At 40.1% G+C, this 21,262-nt stretch overlaps 4 protein-coding genes and 1 long non-coding RNA gene across 8 annotated transcripts in view; 2 read left to right on the top strand and 3 right to left on the bottom strand.

Annotated features, from left to right (window-relative positions):
• The window catches only part of fli1rs (Fli-1 proto-oncogene, ETS transcription factor-related sequence), an 18,230-nt gene extending 12,494 nt beyond the window's left edge, over positions 1–5,736 (top strand). For 2 of the 3 annotated variants that reach the window (XM_051406454.1, XM_051406455.1), the window contains exons 4-10: positions 255–458; positions 1,550–1,627; positions 3,243–3,311; positions 3,474–3,536; positions 3,898–3,945; positions 4,178–4,264; positions 4,640–5,736. In XM_051406454.1, coding sequence (XP_051262414.1) covers positions 255–458; positions 1,550–1,627; positions 3,243–3,311; positions 3,474–3,536; positions 3,898–3,945; positions 4,178–4,264; positions 4,640–5,163 — 1,073 coding nt within the window. In that variant the 3' untranslated portion in view covers positions 5,164–5,736. The remainder of the gene's footprint in view (positions 1–254; positions 459–1,549; positions 1,628–3,242; positions 3,312–3,473; positions 3,537–3,897; positions 3,946–4,177; positions 4,265–4,639) is intronic. The other variant, XM_051406457.1, reaches the window with a different exon arrangement.
• Positions 5,730–11,191, bottom strand: zp3d.2 (zona pellucida glycoprotein 3d tandem duplicate 2). The gene is made up of 8 exons (XM_051406453.1): positions 10,561–11,191; positions 9,671–9,786; positions 9,459–9,562; positions 8,070–8,244; positions 7,852–7,957; positions 7,597–7,685; positions 7,414–7,487; positions 5,730–6,958 (listed from the first exon to the last, which is right to left on the bottom strand). Exons 1-8 carry the CDS (start codon positions 11,020–11,022, stop codon positions 6,372–6,374), a joined length of 1,713 nt encoding a protein of 570 aa, XP_051262413.1. The 5' UTR covers positions 11,023–11,191; the 3' UTR covers positions 5,730–6,371.
• On the top strand, positions 10,865–16,656 carry LOC127366976 (uncharacterized). Of its 2 annotated transcripts, none has more exons than XR_007885417.1 (4): positions 10,865–11,013; positions 13,138–13,200; positions 14,074–14,187; positions 15,847–16,656. It is a non-coding gene; the product is annotated as an uncharacterized LOC127366976 (long non-coding RNA). The 2 variants fall into 2 exon arrangements; XR_007885418.1 differs by having other exon boundaries at positions 13,138–13,223.
• LOC127366975 (sperm acrosome membrane-associated protein 4) lies at positions 11,292–14,107 on the bottom strand. Its single transcript, XM_051406459.1, has 3 exons — positions 13,932–14,107; positions 13,123–13,242; positions 11,292–12,951 (listed from the first exon to the last, which is right to left on the bottom strand). The coding sequence occupies exons 1-3, from the start codon at positions 13,981–13,983 to the stop codon at positions 12,746–12,748; spliced, it is 378 nt and encodes a 125-aa protein (XP_051262419.1). The 5' UTR covers positions 13,984–14,107; the 3' UTR covers positions 11,292–12,745.
• ccdc105 (coiled-coil domain containing 105) lies at positions 14,897–21,262 on the bottom strand. The gene is made up of 8 exons (XM_051406458.1): positions 20,802–21,262; positions 20,045–20,329; positions 19,210–19,314; positions 17,922–18,072; positions 17,155–17,321; positions 16,939–17,034; positions 16,733–16,846; positions 14,897–16,076 (listed from the first exon to the last, which is right to left on the bottom strand). Exons 1-8 carry the CDS (start codon positions 21,093–21,095, stop codon positions 15,849–15,851), a joined length of 1,440 nt encoding a protein of 479 aa, XP_051262418.1. The 5' UTR covers positions 21,096–21,262; the 3' UTR covers positions 14,897–15,848.

Here is a 21,262-nt window from a genome sequence, read left to right as displayed (position 1 = left end):
AGATTCCCATGTTCTCAGAAAGATACCCCCCTTATTTTATATACTTTTTAAGTATAAGTGCGCTGTTCCAGTTGTAGTGTTTCCTTCAGAATTTGTTTGAACAAATTAAACTTTGCCTGGTCCAGTTGAGCAACATGCACTTCCTTGCTATATATGATATTATGCCAATCCTCTATGCAGACATGGATCTGGAGTCTTTTTTGATCATTTCTGCGCATCTCTCCTCTCTCCACCCTCCACCCTATTGATGACAGACCCTGAGGTGTGGACACAGGACCATGTGCGGCAGTGGCTGGACTGGGCCATCAAGGAGTACGTCCTGGAGGAGGTGGACGTCATGCTTTTCCAAGCGCTGGATGGCAAGGCCCTGTGCAAGATGACCAAGGAGGACATGATGCGTCTCACGTCGGCGTACAACGCAGACATCCTGCTCTCACACCTCAGTTACCTCCGACAGAGTAAGGCTCGCCTCGTGTCTCACATATCTGTCACTCTTCAGCTGATAACATCGTTTGGTTTCGACAATGTAAAAGCTTTTCATTGTTCTGTAGTATTTTGAGTATTTTACCTGCATGTAAGCAGGATCAGAAATAAAATAAGACAAGACAATCTGGAAACTTGAAGCGCTGAATGATTCAAGAATTAACTGACTAGTGGATGGATATAAAATTCTAAACATTTTTGATAATAAATTACTAAAAGAGTTAGCTGATTAAGTAAAAAAGCTTTTCAAATTACTGCTTTTTCTCTTTTTTTCACTGTAAAATTGTATGTTTTGGGATTTTGACATCTCGGAAATTGTGATGGGCATTTTCACTACTTTTTGAAATTTTACACAGTTGACTATTAATCTATGACTCCGAAAAATAACTGATTGTTTGTTTGAATTTGTTATTAATTTTGTTGTATTTTTAGAAATCACTTTTCCATCACACATTTTAATGTCCACTATCCTTTATTTTTAAAATAATAGACTTTATATATAATAGAATTACACTTTGTACTAATGAGGTCCTCGTTATGTTTTTTGTTGAGCGTGGAAGAACATGTCGGTTTAGGCTGAAGTTTGCCATGTTATTAACCGAATTTACTGTCTTCAGTAGGTGTTGCAACCACTGTCCCTATTGGCTAAAGCAGGTTTTGGCATACAATATGTCGTCATGATTTCTGATACTAGCAGTGTTACATCAGTTTGTTGTTTCTTAATTTTTTTAACGTGGCAGCAACAGTTTAGCATCTGCAAATCACTGTTAGAAATTCAGCTAAACAAGACAGCCACCATGTCCTAGTCTGGTTTCAAGGTAACATTACACCATAGAAAGGGTGGACAAAATGACAGCAACATCTTACAGTACTACGCGATCCAGTAACTACAGCAACACCATAAACTGTCCTCAACAGGGTCAAATCAACATCTAATATCTTTGATGTGTATACTTGATTTCAAAATACAATTCAGGACACACAAATTCTACCCTGGTATATCCTATTTATGTTGCACCTATTTTGAGAAAATGTAATATTGACTTTTTTTTTGTCTTTGCTACAGGTAGCCCTACGTTCTCATACTCCACAACTCCCACCAACAACACACCACCACAACAACCCAGACTACAGGTGAAAGCAGGTGAGATCATCCACTCTCCTTTCCGTTTGCATGTCCACCAGTGCATGAAAGTATGTATTTCAGCCTGTGTGTGTGTGTTAAAAAAAAAGAAAAAAAGAGTGAAAACAACAATTTCCCATTGGGGATTAATAAAGTATATCTTCTTCTTCTTTCATCACCAATTTCACATCCATACTGGATACAAAGGAACATCAGTATTGGTTCCATTTCTGTTTGGCTTTGTAGTTACAACCTGATCAATAATTTGATTTGATTAAGATACATCAGATTTTAGACTTTTTAATACCCCACAGACACCCTGGAAATGGTGGTTATGTAATTAACCTTAGCCATGTTGTGGGTTTGCATACAACATCCTGCTACGCAGCTAACTTGCAGAAAGGAGGAGGCGGTTTACTAGAGCTAGCACATCTCCTCCAGACTTCACAACTCTCCTGCTACTATAGCCAACATCACAACATCATCTTGGATAACTAGAAAGTAAGCTGAATGTCCGTAGGGCAGGTCATTTAACATTACCTGGCACACAAATTCTGGCTAGAATAAGTTAGTGCGTTTGGTCCAATCCACTTTGTTTGTTTCCCATTTAAAGAGCCAGCGCTGGGTACAACCAAACACAGAGCAGAAAGCTAGTGGACTGTGAGCAGATATTCTTTAGTGTATTGGATAAGTTAGAACAGTATCTATGTACCTCTGCACTGTGGAGTGCCTGTATCGTTCCTTGAGATGTAACAGATGAAGGCTGTGACTGATGACATGCTGCGTACTTCAAAAGGGTGGAAGTGGCTATGGTGATTGACTAATGGCACGCTTTATCATCAATTGATATGATAGGCTATTTATGAGCCATGGCGTATTTGTTGTGTGCTTTCATGACAGTTTACATTTAATGTATCGAAGTGAAACCATGGATATTCTACTGAACATTCTTATTGCTATTGATGTGTCTATTGCTGATACAACTGCTGTTTTCTGGAGCACAAATACTTTTACTTTTGATGCATTAAGTACTCAATAATACAATATATTTTCTATAAATTTATTTTTCTGAAAGACACACTTTTCTTTCAGTATTTCATGATTAACTGCCACCATTTCCCATTTGTCATATTGTCCAGATGTCCAGAGTGTTTATAGGTGTAAATCAAAGCTCAGAATTCAGGATCACATTTTCAACCCCATCAGAAAAGACTAAACTACTTGAATGGTTTAGGGATTTAAAAATAATGCGTTGAGTTTCAGAACTGTGTTACATAGTTTCAAAAGTCTAAAAAGGTTCCTTGGCACAACACTGGCCTCAGTTGACAAAACTTTGACGAGTCCAAAAGTCAACAGCCAGTTTCAGACAGGAAGCAGCTGCACCGGTGCAGGAAATGGGGGGTATGGGTCCTGCTCCTGGGAGACAATTCACAATCTTGTGGCGACAGGGGTGGCCTGGACAAAAGAACGCTCGCCCAAGAAACTGTGGGTCATCTTCAGACCTCCAAACTCTTATTGTCTTTGTCTCAATTTACTGACTTCCTTCTTACTATGGCTGAACTGTCCACTTCAAAGGCTTTTTATGCCACGTGCCTGTCAACGTCTAGTCTCATCCTTGTTTTTTTTTCGTGTGCAGAGAGCAATTTTGATGAGATCAGCCGCAGGAACAGCTGGCCGACAAACACCATGGCTCCAGTGCCAAAAGGTATGACAACCAAACTGAGGATGATATGAAACCAGTGATCATGATGAATTTTTCATCTATGAACAACTACTAGTTTTGGACAGAAATTGACTCTTTGGAAATAAAAAAAAAAAACCAGACCACATATGAGTATCAAACAATAATTTTCTTTTTGATTTGAAGGTCCCTCCATGGAGCACCAACACAACACAAGAGTTACCGAGCCTGCTCCAAGAATTGTTCAAGGTATGAATATTTTTTATAACACACAGAGCTTTAAGGAATGGATTGCTCAAAGCTTAGGAACTTTCTTTGAAATTACACATTAATTTCTCTACAAAACTTCAAGGCAATCCATCCAATAGTTGTTACAGATATTTCAGTTTGAACCAAAGTGGTGGCCCGACTGGCTGACTCGCCATCCTTAAAGTCTTGCCAATAGCATGGCTAAAAAAAATGCACAATAGATCTTTGAATATTTCTGACAGGTCGACTGTTTCTTCATCTGGCTGATATGGCTGTCAATGAGCACAACTCACAAAATTAAGGCTCAAAAGACATAACATCTGCAAATAAAATATGTAAATATGCTTTTTCTTCTTTACAGACCCATATCAGACATTAGGGCCCATAAGCAGTCGACTAGCCAACCCAGGTAAGCATCCAAACCACCCCAAGAAAACCAACAAAGACACAAATGAGGCCTTTACACTGTCTGCTTTGGTAACATGATGGAAAAGCAAGCAAGGGCATGCACTTACTTTCCAAAATGGAGTAATCATCAAGCAACACCTGTTGTGTCAGCAGAATTGCATCACGCTTACACTGAGACGAAATCTGGCTTCCCTATCACCAAAATGACTGTTTGCCCTGCTGTTTCCTCACAGAAGGCCAAGCCCTCAGCTCATCCAAGAACCGAACAGGCAAACAAAGTCCATACAAGCTGCCTGACCCCAGCGCTCACAGGCCTGTGGGTAGGTTTCTGCCCCGATGTCTATCACTTCCTCCAAGCCACACAGTGAAAAGGTCACATTTGGTGGAAAAAAATAAGCTGAATGAGATGTTAGATGTGTGTCATAATACTACAAGGAAAATCATGTCCACAACAAAACTCCTAAGTACTAAAATGTAATACTGATGCTAATTTTAAAGGCTACGTGGTACTCATGGCTTGACATTTACAAACAGATCATTACATCCCCCCCCAAAAGTGAAAGAATAAAGATGCTTAGACACAAATGTTTCACACAGCTACTGCTGATAATTCTGTGCATTTTCTGTTTTTGTTTGTGTGACCAACCAAGTTATTGCTCAGTTCCTTAACTCCTCCTCTTCCTTTCTCCTCCCAGGTTCGGGGCAGATCCAGCTGTGGCAGTTCCTGCTTGAGCTGTTGTCTGACAGCAACAATGCCAACATTATCACCTGGGAGGGCACCAACGGCGAGTTCAAGATGACCGACCCGGACGAGGTGGCCAAGCGCTGGGGTGAGCGCAAGAGCAAGCCCAACATGAACTACGACAAGTTGAGCCGCGCTCTGCGCTACTACTATGACAAGAACATCATGACAAAGGTGCACGGCAAGCGCTACGCCTACAAATTTGACTTCCAAGGCATCTCACAGGCACACCAGAATCACTCAGCGGAAGGGGGGATTGTTAAGTACCAGACTGAGATGTCTTACGGCCAGGCCTACCACAGCCACCAGCCCAAAATGAACTTCATGGGTGGTCATCCTGCACCCATGCCCGTGTCCCCAGGCAACTATTTCAGCCCTCCATCCACGTACTGGAACTCCCCCAACAGCCCCATCTATCCTGGGTCAGCCATGACGAGACATCCCGGCACTCACTCCCACCTGAGCTCGTACTACTGAGGACGATGCATTTCACACCTGAATGGATAACACGGGAGAGGAACCCAAATGTGCTAGAAAACACATGCACACTCCATCCAGGATGCACCTGAGCTGAACCCTGTCTGAAATGAAGGTGATATGACGCTACGGTCTGTTTTCATAAGGGCATTATGATGTTGTCTGTTGTCACATTCCTTCAAAAAAAATGGACAATGTGTGAGGGGAAATTAACTCTGTGATGAATGGAAAGGATTGGTATTATACTCTTCCCAAGATTTTCATAAGAATACTGATGACAAAATGTATTAACGGTTATTCAGATGTTATGAAACCAAGTTTATTTTGTAAGTACTTTGTTTGATAGTACCTTTTGTAAAGACCATACTCAAGACCAGGCTCACCATAGCATTTACTGTTTTGAGTAGGTTAACAGTTTTGTAACTGTTCATTTTACTTCATAGGTCAAAACTGCAGTTATCACATTCAATGACCTGACATTTGTAAAACAGAAATTGTACAGAATGACTGTCATGTAGCAATATAACATTTACTCAAGGTGTAAAGCTAATAAATGATGCTTGTATCTGAAAATGGACTCCTGTAAGTTTTTTTTTTTTTTTTTTAACAGATTCTGTATAGAAACTTGGCTTTATGAGGTTTTTGTGTCTTCTTGTCAATGGACGCATTACTTAACTCTGTTAAAGGAATAGTTTGATTAAGGCGAAGAAGTCTGATACCACTCTCAATATGTATGCTAAGCTAACCAGTTGTTGGCTGTAGCTAAAGGCTAAAACCAGGGGAAACAGCTATCCTGATTGTACAAAGTTTTATCAAATCTACCTACCAGCACCTCTAAAGCTCACTAATTAAAACATATCTTGTTTAATTCACATAGGATATTAATTTATGCTAAGTTAAGCTGTAGCCTAATATTTAACAGGCAACTCTGAGAGGGAATTTTCTCATCTAACTCTCAATAAAGTAAATGAGCTTACTTTATATATATATATATAAAAAAAAAAAAGATTCTTAAAGATTGTTCCTTTAAAAGGGATGTTTCGATATAGACTTCGTGTTTCAAGAGATAAAAATCAATTCAGCTATGCAGTGTGTAATAACAGAAAACATCTGCAGAAAAATATTCACAATGATTCTCTTGATTATTGCTTGTAAGGAGTCCTGTAATGATCCACCCGGATAGAACTTATTACTGGACAAATTTAGCTTTATTTGTCAAATTCAAAGATATCTTCAAATATTGTTCGAGGTTCTGTGACCTTCTCCTCCTCCACAACAGCAGAGCCCTTCACCTGCCTCTCCTCACCTTCCTCCTCAACCCATGTCAGTCCTCCAGCTCCAAACAGCCACTCCAGCTCCTTCACCGGGCTCGCCGTCTTACCCACTGGAGTCACTGCTGTCTCTCCAAGTTGTAAAGTCGTCCTCCTTTCGGTCACCTTTCTGGTAGTCTTTGGCTGTTGTGCTGCTGCTATTGTTGTTGTTATTGTTGTTGTGACCTTTTCCTCCTCCTCCCCCACAACAGCAGAGCCCTTCCCCTGCTTCTCATCACCTACCACTTCAACCCATGTCAGTCCTCCAGCTCCAAACGGCCACTCCAACTCCTTCACCGGGCTCGCCTTCTTCACGTCAAAAGTCCTCCTCCTTTTGGTCACCTCTCTGGTAGTCTCTGGTTGTGGTGCTGCTGCTGCTGCTATTGTTGTTGTTCTGGTGGTGGAAACCATCTTCCTCTTTGGGGTTGTGGTAGGTTTCACTTTAGGCTCTATTGTCCACGACCTGCTGCTGATTATTTTGGTCACTAGAAAATGATACATTTCTGATTTTAGAATATATAATAATAATATATAATATAACAACAACAAAAAAAATCAAACTATATATAAATTCCTAATAACTCCCTAAACATTACTGCACAAGGAGTGAATGCTGCATTCATTGGGGACTATTTATGGTTACGAATTGATACTGCCTTTGGTGCACTAGTGGGTATTTACAGCAACGGTATGGCGTATGTGGGATTGAGTCACAATGGCCATGAAATGAAGGGACATGTTACTCATTTATGTGTCTGTAATCATATTTGGACAACATGTGGAAAAATAAGATACATCAGCCTGTAACAACACAGACAAAACTTGTTGGTAGAATTAAGTCATTTTTGGTTTTGTTGACAATATAGAATTTGTACAGCTTTATCCTTTAATGGTAATAGGATGTGTTTTATTGTGGAAAATTAGGGAAGCAAAGACCCACCTGTGGACACAGAAGAGCTGCAGTTGGAGTCACAGCAGGTGCACACCGAGTCTGATCCATACAGCTCAACCCATCTGAGAAAAAACATTGATGAAGACGTGTTCCCTTTTGTGTCAAGAATTATGCAGCACTTTTTAACTTCTCATTCTTCAATTTCTTTAAGAAAAAAACCCAACAACTAGCCTTCTTGCTTTTGTGTCGTAGTTACAGGACTTCGCTGTAGTTGTTGGGGCAGAACCGCCCACAGACAAGCTGCAGTGCATGTAGAGCTGCTACAGGAGAGCAAATCACAAGATTTCCCATCAGTCTTTGAGCACGGTATTCAAATAGAAAGCAGATTTGTAGCAAAGAAATTAGCAGAGCCTCCAGAGAAACAATATATTGAAAACACAGTGAAAAAGTTAACAATTCTTCTTGGGTAATAACTTAAAAACTCACCTGGCCTGTCATTCCTTTAAACAAGAAGGCATCCACAGAGAATCTCACAGAAGTGGTTCTGTATGGGATGAATCTGGAGCGACTGTCCTTGCTTTCAACCATACACCTGTACCAGAGGGAGAGAAAACCTGAGCATAACATGTGCTATTCTTTTCATACATATTGCATAAACAGTGCATCTCAAGATCTCCAGTTTGTGTGAGTGAGGTGTTCATTACCCAAAGTTGTTTATGACTGGAAACTGAGGCGTGGAGGTATGGGACATATTGGGTGTCGCGTAACACAAGTGGACGTACAGTCTTTTGTCTTGGGACATGGAGGGGGCCTCTGCCTCAAAGTACATGGGGTTCCCTAAAACATACTGATCTAATGGAGAAAGCCGTTCCCACTGAGCTGAAAGACAGAAGGAAGCAGTTAGACAAACGGTTCGATTCAGATAAATCCAAGTTTCCAAAACTCAGATACAAGGATTTTTACACACACACACACACACACACACACACACACACACACACACACACACACACACACACACACACACACACACACACACACACACACACACACACACACACACACACACACACACACACACACACACACACACACACACACTAGATTTGATTATTATAATAATTAGATTAATCTCCTATATGAAACCATATTAATATATGTATGAGGTCTTCAACATTTTAAAGACAATACAGTGTCTTTAGATGATGCTACTAATATCGGTAATACTGGTTCAACTAAACTCAATTCAAGCACAATGTGGACATTAACGATTTCACTTTGATCACCAGGGTGGTGCAATTTCTGCACAAAGTGTGTGCACACTGAACTGTATACAAGATATTTACTTTTCTTGTGTCTGAGCACAAGTCAGCAACGGTTCGTAAAGAACTGCAAGAAAAGGAACATCTCTCAATATTGCACTGTATATTATGTAACTTATATTTTATCACGTTAAAAAATGTCCAGTGTTTAACATTTAGGAGGCTCTATTGTCAAAATGGAATATAATATTCATAGGTATGTGTTCATTAGTGTATAAATCACCTGAATATAGGAATCATTATGTTTTGGTAACATTAGAATGAGCCTTTTATATCTACAGATGCCGAAGGTTGCCTTCCATGACGGCCGCTATGATGACCCACCATGTTTCTACAGTAGCCAAGAATGGACAAACCAAATACTGGCCCTAGATAGGGCCTTTTGTGAGTTTCATAGATTCTCTTACACACTTCACAGCCCATTGTCATTCCCCGACCTTAAAATACAAGACACCAGCTGTGTTCATTAAATGCTACATGTTTATTGTATGTGAAACATTTTATTTAGTGTTATACGTAAAAGAGAAGAATAATGAAAAAAACTGTTTTACTTACTGAAGACAAATATACACAGTTGAAAGTGCACCGTAAAAAGGACATAGGTAAATGGTAAAAAGGTAAATGGACAACCATTTGCTCATCAGTCCATTTTTAAACAATACTGAAAGCATTGTTTCTTAAGTCAAGTCTCAAACTAATGCTTTTCTAGACTTTTCAGAGCCACAGAAAGGAGTTGGAGACAGATAAGATAAACCTCTTTGCAGGTTTTACCATTTCGTGGAGTCAGAATGAATTTTACTCTGTTCTTCATTGGTTTGAAGATCTTGCGCATCCGTGTCTTTGCTGTGTAGCCAATTTTGTAGGAGTATTGGTACCTAAACAGTTAAACACATAGTCCACTGTGAACACTGTTAATATCGGATTTTTCTGTTATTAAGAATGGTGCAGAATGCTTTCTGGTGTGGACTCAATACCAGTCTTACCTGTTATAATAACATGCGACAGGCAGGGTGAAGGGCACAGCTCGCCTGATTGGTCCTTGGAGTCTTGGCGGGTCATACTGTAGTGTGTTTGAATAGGCCACCTGGTTATTATTTATCTGCAAAACAACAATTAGCTAAATTATACATCTTCTTTTAACAAGACTACACCCATTCTAGCAGCTCTGTGAGGCAGTACTTACTATAGGCACAGCTGATAACATAGGAATGCTGACATACAGATGTTTAGTAGTTCATTATCTTAGATATTAGACAAATGGTCAGGAGGATGAATTGCAATAATGTTTCATCTAATGCTGTGAATGCCATGATGAATGTGTGCCAAATTTCATGCCAATCCAACAGCTATTGAGACTAGGGCTGCAACTAATTAATATTTTTTAACCATTATTTCTCCAGTTATTTTCTCAATTAAATCACTCAATAAAACATTATTTTAAAAAAAAGGTCAAAATCACAACATCCTGACTCCAAGAGTTTTGTCCAACCAATAATCAAAAACCCACTGATATTCAAGTGACTACAATATAAGAGCAAAAAGTGCAAGAAATCTCACATCTGAGAAATTGACTTCAAGATTTAAATGACAGCGGCTGATTCATTTTCCAACAAAAACCAATCAACTAATTGCTGCAGCTCCAGTTAAGACATAAATACAAAACAAAACAAAAAAACACAAATGTAAAAGTGAGTGGGATTCATCCTCTGGGCACCAGGAATGTCTGTGCCAAATTTAATACCAATCCATCAAATAGATGTTGAGATATTTTATTTGGACCAAAGGGGTGGACCACTCCTGGAGCCACGCTGCTGGCATTGCTAAAAACTGGTAGAATGGTGGGTTGAAATCTAAAGTTATTGTTAAAGCTCACCGTGCGTTTGGTTCCACACATGCCGAGGTCATATTCAAAATACAGGTGATCTGTTGTAGATTTACTGGCCTGGCAGGTGCCCAGTTTGACCTGGGAGTGTGGTTCACCTGTGCCCAAGATGCTCCTCGGCACCTGCACCTGCATCTTTTGCAGCTGACACGAAGTCTTCACGGAAACACCCGAAGCGCCAGGCGGACTGGTCTTCGGCCGAACCGGGAGTAGGAGCTCCCGGACGGGCGCAGGTAGCGGCTCCAGTCCGGTTCCTCTGGCGGGAGAGAAGTGCTCCTTCTCCACCAGCGGCAGCCTGGAGTCCACGAACACGGGGAGGTGCAGGTACGGTGGCGGAAGAGTCGGTGTTTCTCTCCGGTAAACCTTTCTCATCACCTGGGTTGTTCGGTTTACTGCTCCACCATTAGTGGAGGACCACAACGGCAGCATGAGAAACAGTGGAAGGTAAACCATGCCCTGAAGTCTTGGTCAAAAATAACAAGTTTAATTATTAGTTTATTTATTTATTTTAAGGTTTACGCTTAAAATAAATTCAAGCTTAACTTAAAGTGTATTGTCACTGATTCTCCTCAGCCAAATTAACAACACCTGGTGGTGTAAAGGAAGCAGAAAGAAACAAATGGCGCCTCTCACTGGCTGTTTCTTGAAAAACAAGTTGACTTGTTTCATGTGAAGTGGGTTTACTGTGCCTCACCTTGTGTGTAGATTGTATACTGCACATATTCAGTTATTTATTGTGGTTTATTTGATTATTTAAAAACAGTTCCTGGCTTTAGTTAGTTAGTTAGTTCACTTTTGACATAAACATTACAATGAAACACACACAAAAAAATGTTTACATGCTCAAATAAAAACTTTAGACCAAACAATATTTCTTCTACAATTCTGTAAACACATTAATAACATTACTAATAAACAGCATGGTAATGTTGCAACATTTTCAGGCAAGTATGCATCATAATAAGACTCTTGTCTGTGCCTGTACATAATGAACTAACTAAATGATGAACTTCATTTGAGTTATGCTCAAATTTTACACAGATCACGAGTTTGAGGACACAACAGTATGTGTCTTTTATTCTGTAGGCCAGGGAGAACAAGCATTGTTAAAGTGGTGTACAATTCCATCTCCCTGGTTCTGTATGTAGCCTATGTGATAAGTGATATTTAATATAAGGTCTTTGCAGGGGTCTCCAAGGGTACCTGGTAGCCTGCAAGTAGTCCACAGAGCATGTTCTTTAATCTCAATCTTAATGTTACATTTTCTGTTCGTTAGACTTGCAAGGAAGTGTACAAATTGTGTCAGAACATTTAAATACATTACTGATCTTGTTTTTTCTTAATTAAAGTATATAATGATAAAATATATTGAAACTATATTGTGATGAGTTGAAACCCTGCTTCCCCATGGTGCCCTTCTGCATTTTGTGTTCATTGTGTCCCAGATGGTAGTCTAAGCCTTTGCCGACTTTGCCGAGTTGTGTGTTTAGGTCTATCAATTAAATCTAATTGATTAAACCCTATATAAGAAAATGAAGTAGTAAAAGTACCCACCACTTTGCTATTATATTAAAAATATCAATTAAACATGGATGTTTGTCAAGTACACAAAGTAGCCCTCCTTAATTCAGGATTTAGTTCACATATTTCTTGTACCTGCTCCCCCACCTTGAAGCTCTGCATGTAATATAGAGGTTATATCAGGTTGGGCTTGGAGGTCCTCACTCCAGCCACGAGGAGGGTCTCAAGAACACATTATCCTCCACACAGTCTTACGTGATACTGTTTCAACTTTGATTGCATGTATACAGCTAAAAATAGGCTTTGATGTCATTAGAAACTGCTGCTAGAGTTTGTTTCTTCTCTCTAAAGCCCTCAGACAAATTTCACTGATAAATTAATGGAGGTAGTTTATTTGATCAAACTTTGTATAAATCATGGAAACATAAACTAAACAATCATCCCCAATGCCTCCTCCAAAAAGCAAGCTCTGCAAGTTAGCAATAATTAGAGAAAAATATAATTTTTCCATCTCACACTCGAGGTAAAACAAAGCACAGATTAGTGCAGTTACTAAAAGGAAGTTGAATAAAATGTCAGTCCACTAGAGGACAGAAAAGGCAACTCCGCTTCATATGGGTCAAATTATTTCTCTTCCAAATTGCTTTAATATGTTTCACCAAACAGAGTACGAAATAAGTAGTGTGAGTAGTGTGCCAGTCCAGTAGGGGGTAGCAGGTTTTGCAGCTCCATTGCACAGGTGTGTGTTGCAGCATTCATTGGTGAAGGTGAAGTTGAGTCCCATGGTGTATTTTTCACCCGTGACTCCACACAGGGAGGGCAGGATGCAGCTCTTCTCATACAACACCACACGGAAGTCTCCTGGAAACCATGAGTTCATTAGAAACATCAGTATGGGAGAGACTTACAGAGGAAAAAGAAAAGAAACCACACTGACGCATCTCTCGCTCAGTGCTTGGAACCGTCTTTCTCAGTTCTTTTTCTCAGTTTTGATTCATTTAAATTTTGTTCAGTGATTTGAGGCACCCTCACCTTTCTCGCCCACAGCTCTGCTGGACAGACAGACCTGCCCGGGTGGACACTTCATAGGGTATCTGATACAGTCCAGAGGTGAGATGGCCGGGAACACACAGGTATAACAGAAGAGGGGAACTGAAGCACAGACATGTCGGTTAAAACCACAACATTTCTTTAAAGGTTTTACATTTTCAGAGAAGCTGTAGTGACATCAGGATTATGATCTGAAACATGATGAAACTGACAAAAACTGTACCATCCTTTGTTCTGCATTTTAAAAGTAGACAATGACAGCCTCAAGTGTTAACATTTTGTAACTGATTACAAATTGATTGATTATTATTAGCAGTAATTGCTATTGCAAATTGGATAATTGTTATTATGGATGTAAATCAATGAATTAATAACATAAATCTTCATTGTTGACTAAAAAGCTGAAAGAATAAGTTTAGTTAGATTAATTGGCAACTTTATTGATAATTGTTTAAGCCAAAATGCCTAACATTTGCTGGTTCCAGCTTTCCAAATGTGAGAGTTTATGTATTACATTATAGTAAATTGAATATCTTTGGCGTTTTGACTCTTAGTACGACAAAACTGACTTATTTTTTTTACTATATTCTAATGTTTTATACACTAAGCGGTTCATCAATTGATTGGAAATATATATATATATATAATTTCAAAAAACATTATTTGCTGTCCTACTATTAGTTATTGCTGCACATGCAATTTCCAGTAACAGTATTTCTGTTTGCATGTTTTGTACATTCATACACACAAGCAAACACACCCACACATGCACTTCTGTTTTGTTCACTTACCCACAGCTGGAAGTAAACAAAGGAGAAGCAGATGGCAAACCAGCTTCGACATTACTGCCTATTTATGTCAACAAGGAAAAAAAAAAATCTTGCTGCTCGATTCTTCAGCTCTTAACGTCGTCTCTTTCTTGTTATTTTCTAGAACCACTCATCTTTCTTCATCTTGAAGGCAAGAAACCTGTTAAAGTCGGTCAGTTTCAGCTTTATCTAGGCTTTCTCGGCTTCCTCAGCCAGTCCCAGCTGCAGAGATCTGAAGGTCTGTTGATATTCTGTTTATTACCTTCAGGAATCTCCACTCCCCAGTACTTATGATTCAATTAGGCTGTTAGCTTCCCGGTGACAGCCTTGATTTTACAGCACTGCTCAGGCTCACTGTCCCGCAGAGAATAGTCCCATTCAGATTTAAGAGAATCGATAGGGCTTTGCGAAAAAGGAAACTACAATCTAATTTAGGTTCAAATTTATATGAAATGGGTCATTTTATGTCCACTTATGTCTTGTTTTTTTTTTTGACAGAATGACAAGACATGTGGCGTGTACTAGGTAAAACAGGGTTTATTAAATCATGTCTTATCTCCTAATGAAAGACGTTAAGTTTGGTGGGAGGAATGTCAAGTGACCTGCAATCCCATGACTAGAAATCTGAGTAGGACGTAAGAACAGTCTTTTAAACTTCATGGAAAATATGTTAAATTCATGTCTTTAAAGTTGTTTTAGTTCAGAATGCAGCTTGTCAGTTTATATCTCAAAATAAACTGTGAGACTTTATCGAGTTAATAAATTATTTTCAGTGAGAAATCGGATCATCTTGTTAGATAATAGATAAACATAGTAGACACTACTAATCTCTATCCACTCAGTCTATCTATTTTTCAGCCATATAGAAGGCCATTGTTCCTATCACAACCATCTTTTAATGCAGTAAAGATAACAGAATTCGACCACAATGAAATGGTTACGATAAGTTAATCTTGGTATTTCTTTATCACTGAAATAACAGTTGGCTGGTGTTTGCTGCATCACGGAAATTAAGATTATGTCAGTCACGTATACATACAGGCCATTAAAAGGGATTTTCCAATACTTTCCAAAACTTACTGGATTTGTCTGAGCTTTCATAAATTACCCAACACAAATCCTCAGAACATGGCTGTGCTTTCTTTCTGACCAGGAAGTGTAGAGTCTTGCACATCGCAACTCTTTGTTTGAACCTTTATTAAGTTTCAGTGTTTAAAATGTTATTGCACAAAGAGAAAAAAAGAGAAAATGATCAATTCTATGTGTGCAGCTTATTGCAGAAACATACACTATGTGGCCAAAAGTATGTGGACATCTGAACATTACACCCCAATGTGGTGTTTAAAGATTTAATTCTGAAACTATGAGCATTAATCTGCCACTGCAACAGCCTCCACTCTTCTAGGAAGGCTTTCCACAAGATTTTGGAACTTGGCTGCAGGATTTGCACCCAATCAGCCACAAGAGTGTCAGATCCAACACTGATCTTGGGTGATAAGGCCTGGATCACAGTTATTATTTCAGTTCATCCCTAAGTTGTTTGATGGGTTGGGGATCTGTACAGACCAGTCAACTTCTTCAACACTAAACTGGGAAAACCATTTCCTCATGAACCTCCTGCACAGAGGTAATCAAAACAGGAAAATGCCCTCCCTAAACTGCTGCCACAAAGCTGGAAGCACACTTTCCCCCTTAATCTTTAATTGGAACTAAAGGGACTAACCAAAACCAAAAGTATACAAGTGTTTAAACAGAGGCATCCATATACTTTTGGTCACATAGTGTAGTCTTTATCCCATTTTATTCATCTTGAACCATTTCACACATGACTGATCCCTATCTCTCACAACACACTTAACACTATGCTCTCTCTCAACTCGCATGCTTGCTGCTGCAGCTCTACTGAACACAAGATAAGGGGAGTTGGCTTCTGCACGCCCCCTGCTGGAGAAAAGAAGGCATGGCTCTCTTGTCGACCTGCTGCCGCCTCATGCGGATGACAGCTGCGTCCACCTGAGCTGCTGCTCTCTTGCCGTGCTGGTCATCCAGCAGCTGCAGACAGGCACGCTGCAGCCTCGCCAGCTCACCTTCAGAGGACATTAGACATTGCCTCAGCACTGCGCTGCCCTGAAAGACACACAGGAAACCCACTTTGCTGATTTGGTTGGGTTGAGACACTCAGCAGGTGACGAGAGGGGAGGTTAGTGTTAAACCACTGAATGCTTTTTTAATATGTGGTGTGAACATCTGCTATCTCCTGGGTTGTCGTTGTTTTCACATATGAGCAGATCTTCTATGCATCTTATATATTATTATAAAGCATCTTTTTGTAGATCTACCTTTCTAAGTTTAAAAGAAACACTTACGCCTGTATCTTTAAACTCTATTCTCCACCTTGTTTGTTTGCCGTTATTCCCTATATTTAAGTCATCGTATGTTTTTGTGTCTCCTCTTCCCTCTGCTGCACAGTTTTGGTTTGGTTTTTACATTTGTCATGCAGACTGTGGTCTGAGATGTGCAAGTGTAAGCTAACATAATATTTCCTTATTCCTCAGAAAGGTTTGTTTTTTAACCATGCATATATTTAGCATTGTTTTCAACATTTGGTATCACTTTCTAATGAGACATACTTTTATGATCCAGTGTGTAGCGTTTAGGTGGGCCTTATCTGCATATATGGAATAAAATGTGCATAACAATCTTTTAATTTGTGTATAATCACCATCATTCTTTATGAGTGTATTTGAACGTGTATGAATAGGTATTTTAGAAGCAGTAAACACCTGTATGAGATGAGCAGCCTCAGGTAATTGTGTCCCTGGGTGTCTCTGATAAACCTGCACCAGAGGCCTGTTGAGTTTCTCTCTGGACAATATGTCACCGCTGTACTCTGGACCCTGTACACAGAATAACACGGAGAAAACACATTGTACACATTGTCAGTGAATCTCAAACAAATCCACAGATCCTGTTCCACACACACACCAACCTGTACTCGGTCATGGCTGTGACGAATACAGTTAATTTCCCTCTGCTTGCGAAACATTGCCTGCCTGGTGGCTGCAGACATCAGAGTCAGATTTTGCTACAAATGAAAGAATGAAAGGGAAATATGTTTTATTATTATGCTGTCACAATGATGTCTGATCAATAAGTATTTCTCATTTGCATACAAAGACTTTCAACATGTTGCATTTGAATCTACCTGCAGACTGATTGTCTCTGCCATTTTCTTCACCAGGCCGTCATTGACGGTGCGGTGAGTAGCTTTCTGCCTGGTGATGGCACTGGTTAGCATCTGTCTGATGTTTTCCCTCAGTTGCTGTGACTGGTTCACTGTCAAAGTGGACGACTCTAAAACCTGTTTACATTCTTCATGAAGACAAATCAGCGATAAAGAAAGATCCATGGCATTTACATTCAGTTCATAAGGAAATATACTGATTAAACCCTACCATAGAAATAATAAAAAATTGTCAGTCTCATTGTACAGTCTCATATTGTTAAAAGAAATCTTACATCTCTATTTACAATAATGTAACCGTTTTAAGATAAGATTAGACTTTATTTATTCGACAGTCTGGTGAAATTTGCTTGGTGCACAGTGGATCATTTTAAACCTGACAGAGATACTGTCCTAATAATGCACACATCTTTGCACTCTGCACAAGGTCAGATAAAAATGTATTTGTCCAATAACAAAATTACAAAATAAACTAGCCTCAGATTTACTTTGTGTTTAGTGCAAATTATCAAATGTTATGATGTGTTGTTTGTCTTTTCAAACAGTACTGCCAAACAGGCTGTGAGTCTGTTGTTTATGTCCCAACATTTAGTTTGGATGTGTGTAAAATGAAGCTCTTTCTTTTGTGTTGTCTTTGCGGGATTTGTCTTTCTGAGCTGCTTTTCCTGCTGCTGCAGCAGGATTGTCTGCAGGGATTGATACAGTTTCACTTTGTGTCGTGACTGTACCTGGTGTAAAGGGGCTGACGGGGTCTGTTTTGGTGAAGGTCTGAGCAGCGCTGCGGTGTCCTCCAGCAGAACCGCTGTGAGGCAGCAGCTCCAGGACACGAGCCCTCTCACTGGCACAGTCCAGCAGCTGTTTGCTGCTCTGACCAAGGGCCTGGAAGAGACAGAGGGGGACACATTGGGGCCACAACTATAAAACTTATAAAATGTTCACTACAATTTCCTTAAAGCCCAAAGTGACATTCTCAAATGTCAAACGGGTTAAATTTAGTATAATGCAAACAAAGAAAAGCAGCAGATTCCGGAAAGCTGGAACCACATCAACGATTAATGACAATAAATACTAATTACTAATATATACTGTATAGTAATTGACAAATCGTTTCAGCGAATACAATTATATAAGATTCACTGTAAGTAAGAGTTAATACCCTTATAATACGGGGTCTTGGCAGGTTTATGACTAATGGCATTCCCATCAGTTTTAGCTGTACTTTGTGTTTAGTGCTAATTGACAAATGTCTAAACTAAGATGTGAACATTGTATCTTCTTAACATCAGCATTAACATTGTCATTACGAGCATGTGAGCATGCTGACATTAGCATTTACATCAAAGTACAGCCTCACAGACCCGATAGCATGAGTGTAGACCAGAGATGTCAAACTGCTGGCCCTCGGCCCTATTCAGGGACCCCCATCACAAAATTATTATTTTATTTGTTTATTTCTGGGGGTTTTTTTCATATAAATTTAAACTACCACTTCATATGCAATTAAAATAAAAACACAATTATATTTTAAAAGGTGTTTGTTTGGCACAAAATAAGATCAAAGGTGCCCGCAAATGCATGCAAACGGTTGATAAGAAGAGAGCAGGTTATGGAGTTGTTTGAGGAGTTATATAAAATGATAAAAAAAATGTGTAGGAACTGCTGTTTGCATTGTTTTTGTTAAGTATGATGATATATTACTCTTTCTTGTAGTACTTCATGTAGCACCCCCCTTGTGAGATGACAATACCAGCAGTGGTTCCTGCTGTAGAGGCACTCTTGTTGCTGCTTATTTTATATACATCAACACTTGCCAAAAAACAAGAGACATTAAGTGGCAATGAGAAAGAAGGGTGGAGGTTATTGGTGCGTGAAAGCTTTGGTAGTGTTTTTTTTCTTCCATCACTCCTGCCAGGGTAAGTGAAAAAGAGAGAAAAAAACAGAGACAGAGTGGGGGGGGGGGGCTTTAAAGGAAAATGAGTCAACTGATGAAGACAGAACAGTAACGTTGTAAATCACCTGTAGCTGGGTCAGGGTGTTTCGCAGTGCTCCCTCCAGATCCTGTTTCAGCTGGGCCAGCTCTCTTCTCTCACACAATAACAAGTAATCAGCACCATCTCTCTCCTGCAGCAGAGCAGAGCTGTCAGTGAACGCATCTCCACTCCTTGACAAATGGAGTTCAAGATACAGAACTTAATGAATTAATCCGTAGCCTGTTGTATCACTTACACCACGTCTGGTGTTGGATAACATATTTATTATTTGTCAGTACTGAAAGGATTTAAAAGTGATTTGATATTTGCTGTACTTTGTCTGGATACTGCAGGAGGTGTGTGTGAGGTTTGAGAACAATTAGATGCAGGTTTTCTGCAGGTTAAGTTAAAAAGATTAACTGTGGTGCCGTGCAGACAATAAACAGCAAATTAGCTAAATTATCTGTCTTAAAGTTAACATCTTTAAGTGGTTAAAGTCTAGAGAAGTGCAGATGTCAGACAGTTTGAGGCTCGAATCAAGCATAACACCACTGCTGATCCCTGTGGAGAAATTCTCTTTATGGTGTTTTGTCTCCAGGGGAAGGTCAAAGGTCAGAATGCAACAAAAGGGTAGCCCTGAGCCAATAAATGATTCAGTGTTTTGCTGATGGATGGTTTCGTTATGTGACTGTTTTTATCACACTACGGCCCAAAGAGCAGACAAAGCACAGTGTAGGAGACGACAATCCTGACAGGAGCAAGCAGGGTCACATTCAGGGTTGAATTGTGAGAATGAATTAAATGCATACATGTTTGTACATTCACTTGATCACAGAAGTAGATACAGGACCCTCTAGCGGGGTGGAGTGGTGAAAACTTACCGTCTCAGCAGTAGACGGCCTCCTGGTCCTCCCCTCCGAGCTCCTCCTGTTGATAGTCAGATTAGTCCTCAGGCTGCGCAGCATCCTCTCCAGGTGACCCTTCTCTCTCTCCAACCTGATACCCTCCTGGGTCACCCTGCCGGCCTGCCTGCGCAGCTGGCCCTCCACCTCCCGCACCCTTCGCATGTACTCCCCGGCCGCGGCAACGCTGGCCCCAGCACACTGCTCACGCAAGCTGGTAGGCGGGAACGGGGCCACGGACGTCCTCTGGGAGCCACTGGGGAACTTTAGAAGAAAGTTAGATTGCAGTTTCCAGTGGTGGAAAATACATTTACTGAAATACTGTGATTTGAAGTTTGAGATACTTGTACCTGAGATACTTGTATTTGTATTACACAACTTTACACTTCTACTCCACTATTTCAGAGGGAAATATTGCATTTTTAGTAAACTTTGCTTAATAGTTTACAGATTAAGAATGTATTAAAAAACACATGATCAGCCTCTAAAATATGAATATTTATAGACAAAACTGCCCAACAGTATATAAAGTAGTTCAAATGAACCACCTCTAACAACAACAGTGAAGTGTTGCTATATTTTTGCATCTGTAATAATAAGCCAATAATGTAATATACTTAATGTAATACTTTAACACTCTGAGAAGACATTGTGTATAATTAATACTTTTACTTTTGATATTTTTGTGTAGGCTATTTAGCTGATCTGTCTGCAGGTCTGTGTTGTTGTGTCTCACCATTGCTCCTGTAGTTTGGGGCCTCGACATCTTATTCTTGCAGATGGAGTCACGACTCTCTCCACATTCCTCCCCTGTGATCTTATCTTCGGTTGTTTCCGTTGTGCCGTCTGTGAGCTTTGGGGTGAAACCGGCTGCGGCGCTGCAGCTCCGGGCCCGGCTGAAAGTCCCCGACCGCCCGGCCCGAGTCTGCCGCACCAGGCGCTCCGCCCGGCGGATGGAGCGGACCGTCCCATCGCGCCAAGACTGCGGTCCGATGGTGACAGAGCCGAGGGGCACCGACTGGACCTGCATTCCTTCACATGCACCCTCCTCCTAATAAAATGTTTAACATCACCTGTTACCTCTCTGAATATGACAAACCCCCCTCTACTCTGTATTATTAGTCCACTGTGAGGCATTCAGAGTGAACTTTGTGTGAGGTGTTGAGGTACCAGCTCCATAGCAACCGTTCCTGAAGT

The sequence above is a fragment of the Dicentrarchus labrax genome, unplaced genomic scaffold (genome assembly GCF_905237075.1).
Source record: "Dicentrarchus labrax unplaced genomic scaffold, dlabrax2021, whole genome shotgun sequence".
In the NCBI taxonomy this organism is placed as follows: Eukaryota; Metazoa; Chordata; class Actinopteri; family Moronidae; genus Dicentrarchus; species Dicentrarchus labrax.
Note: the sequence above shows the minus strand (reverse complement) of the source record. Positions and strands in the feature narration are given on the sequence as shown.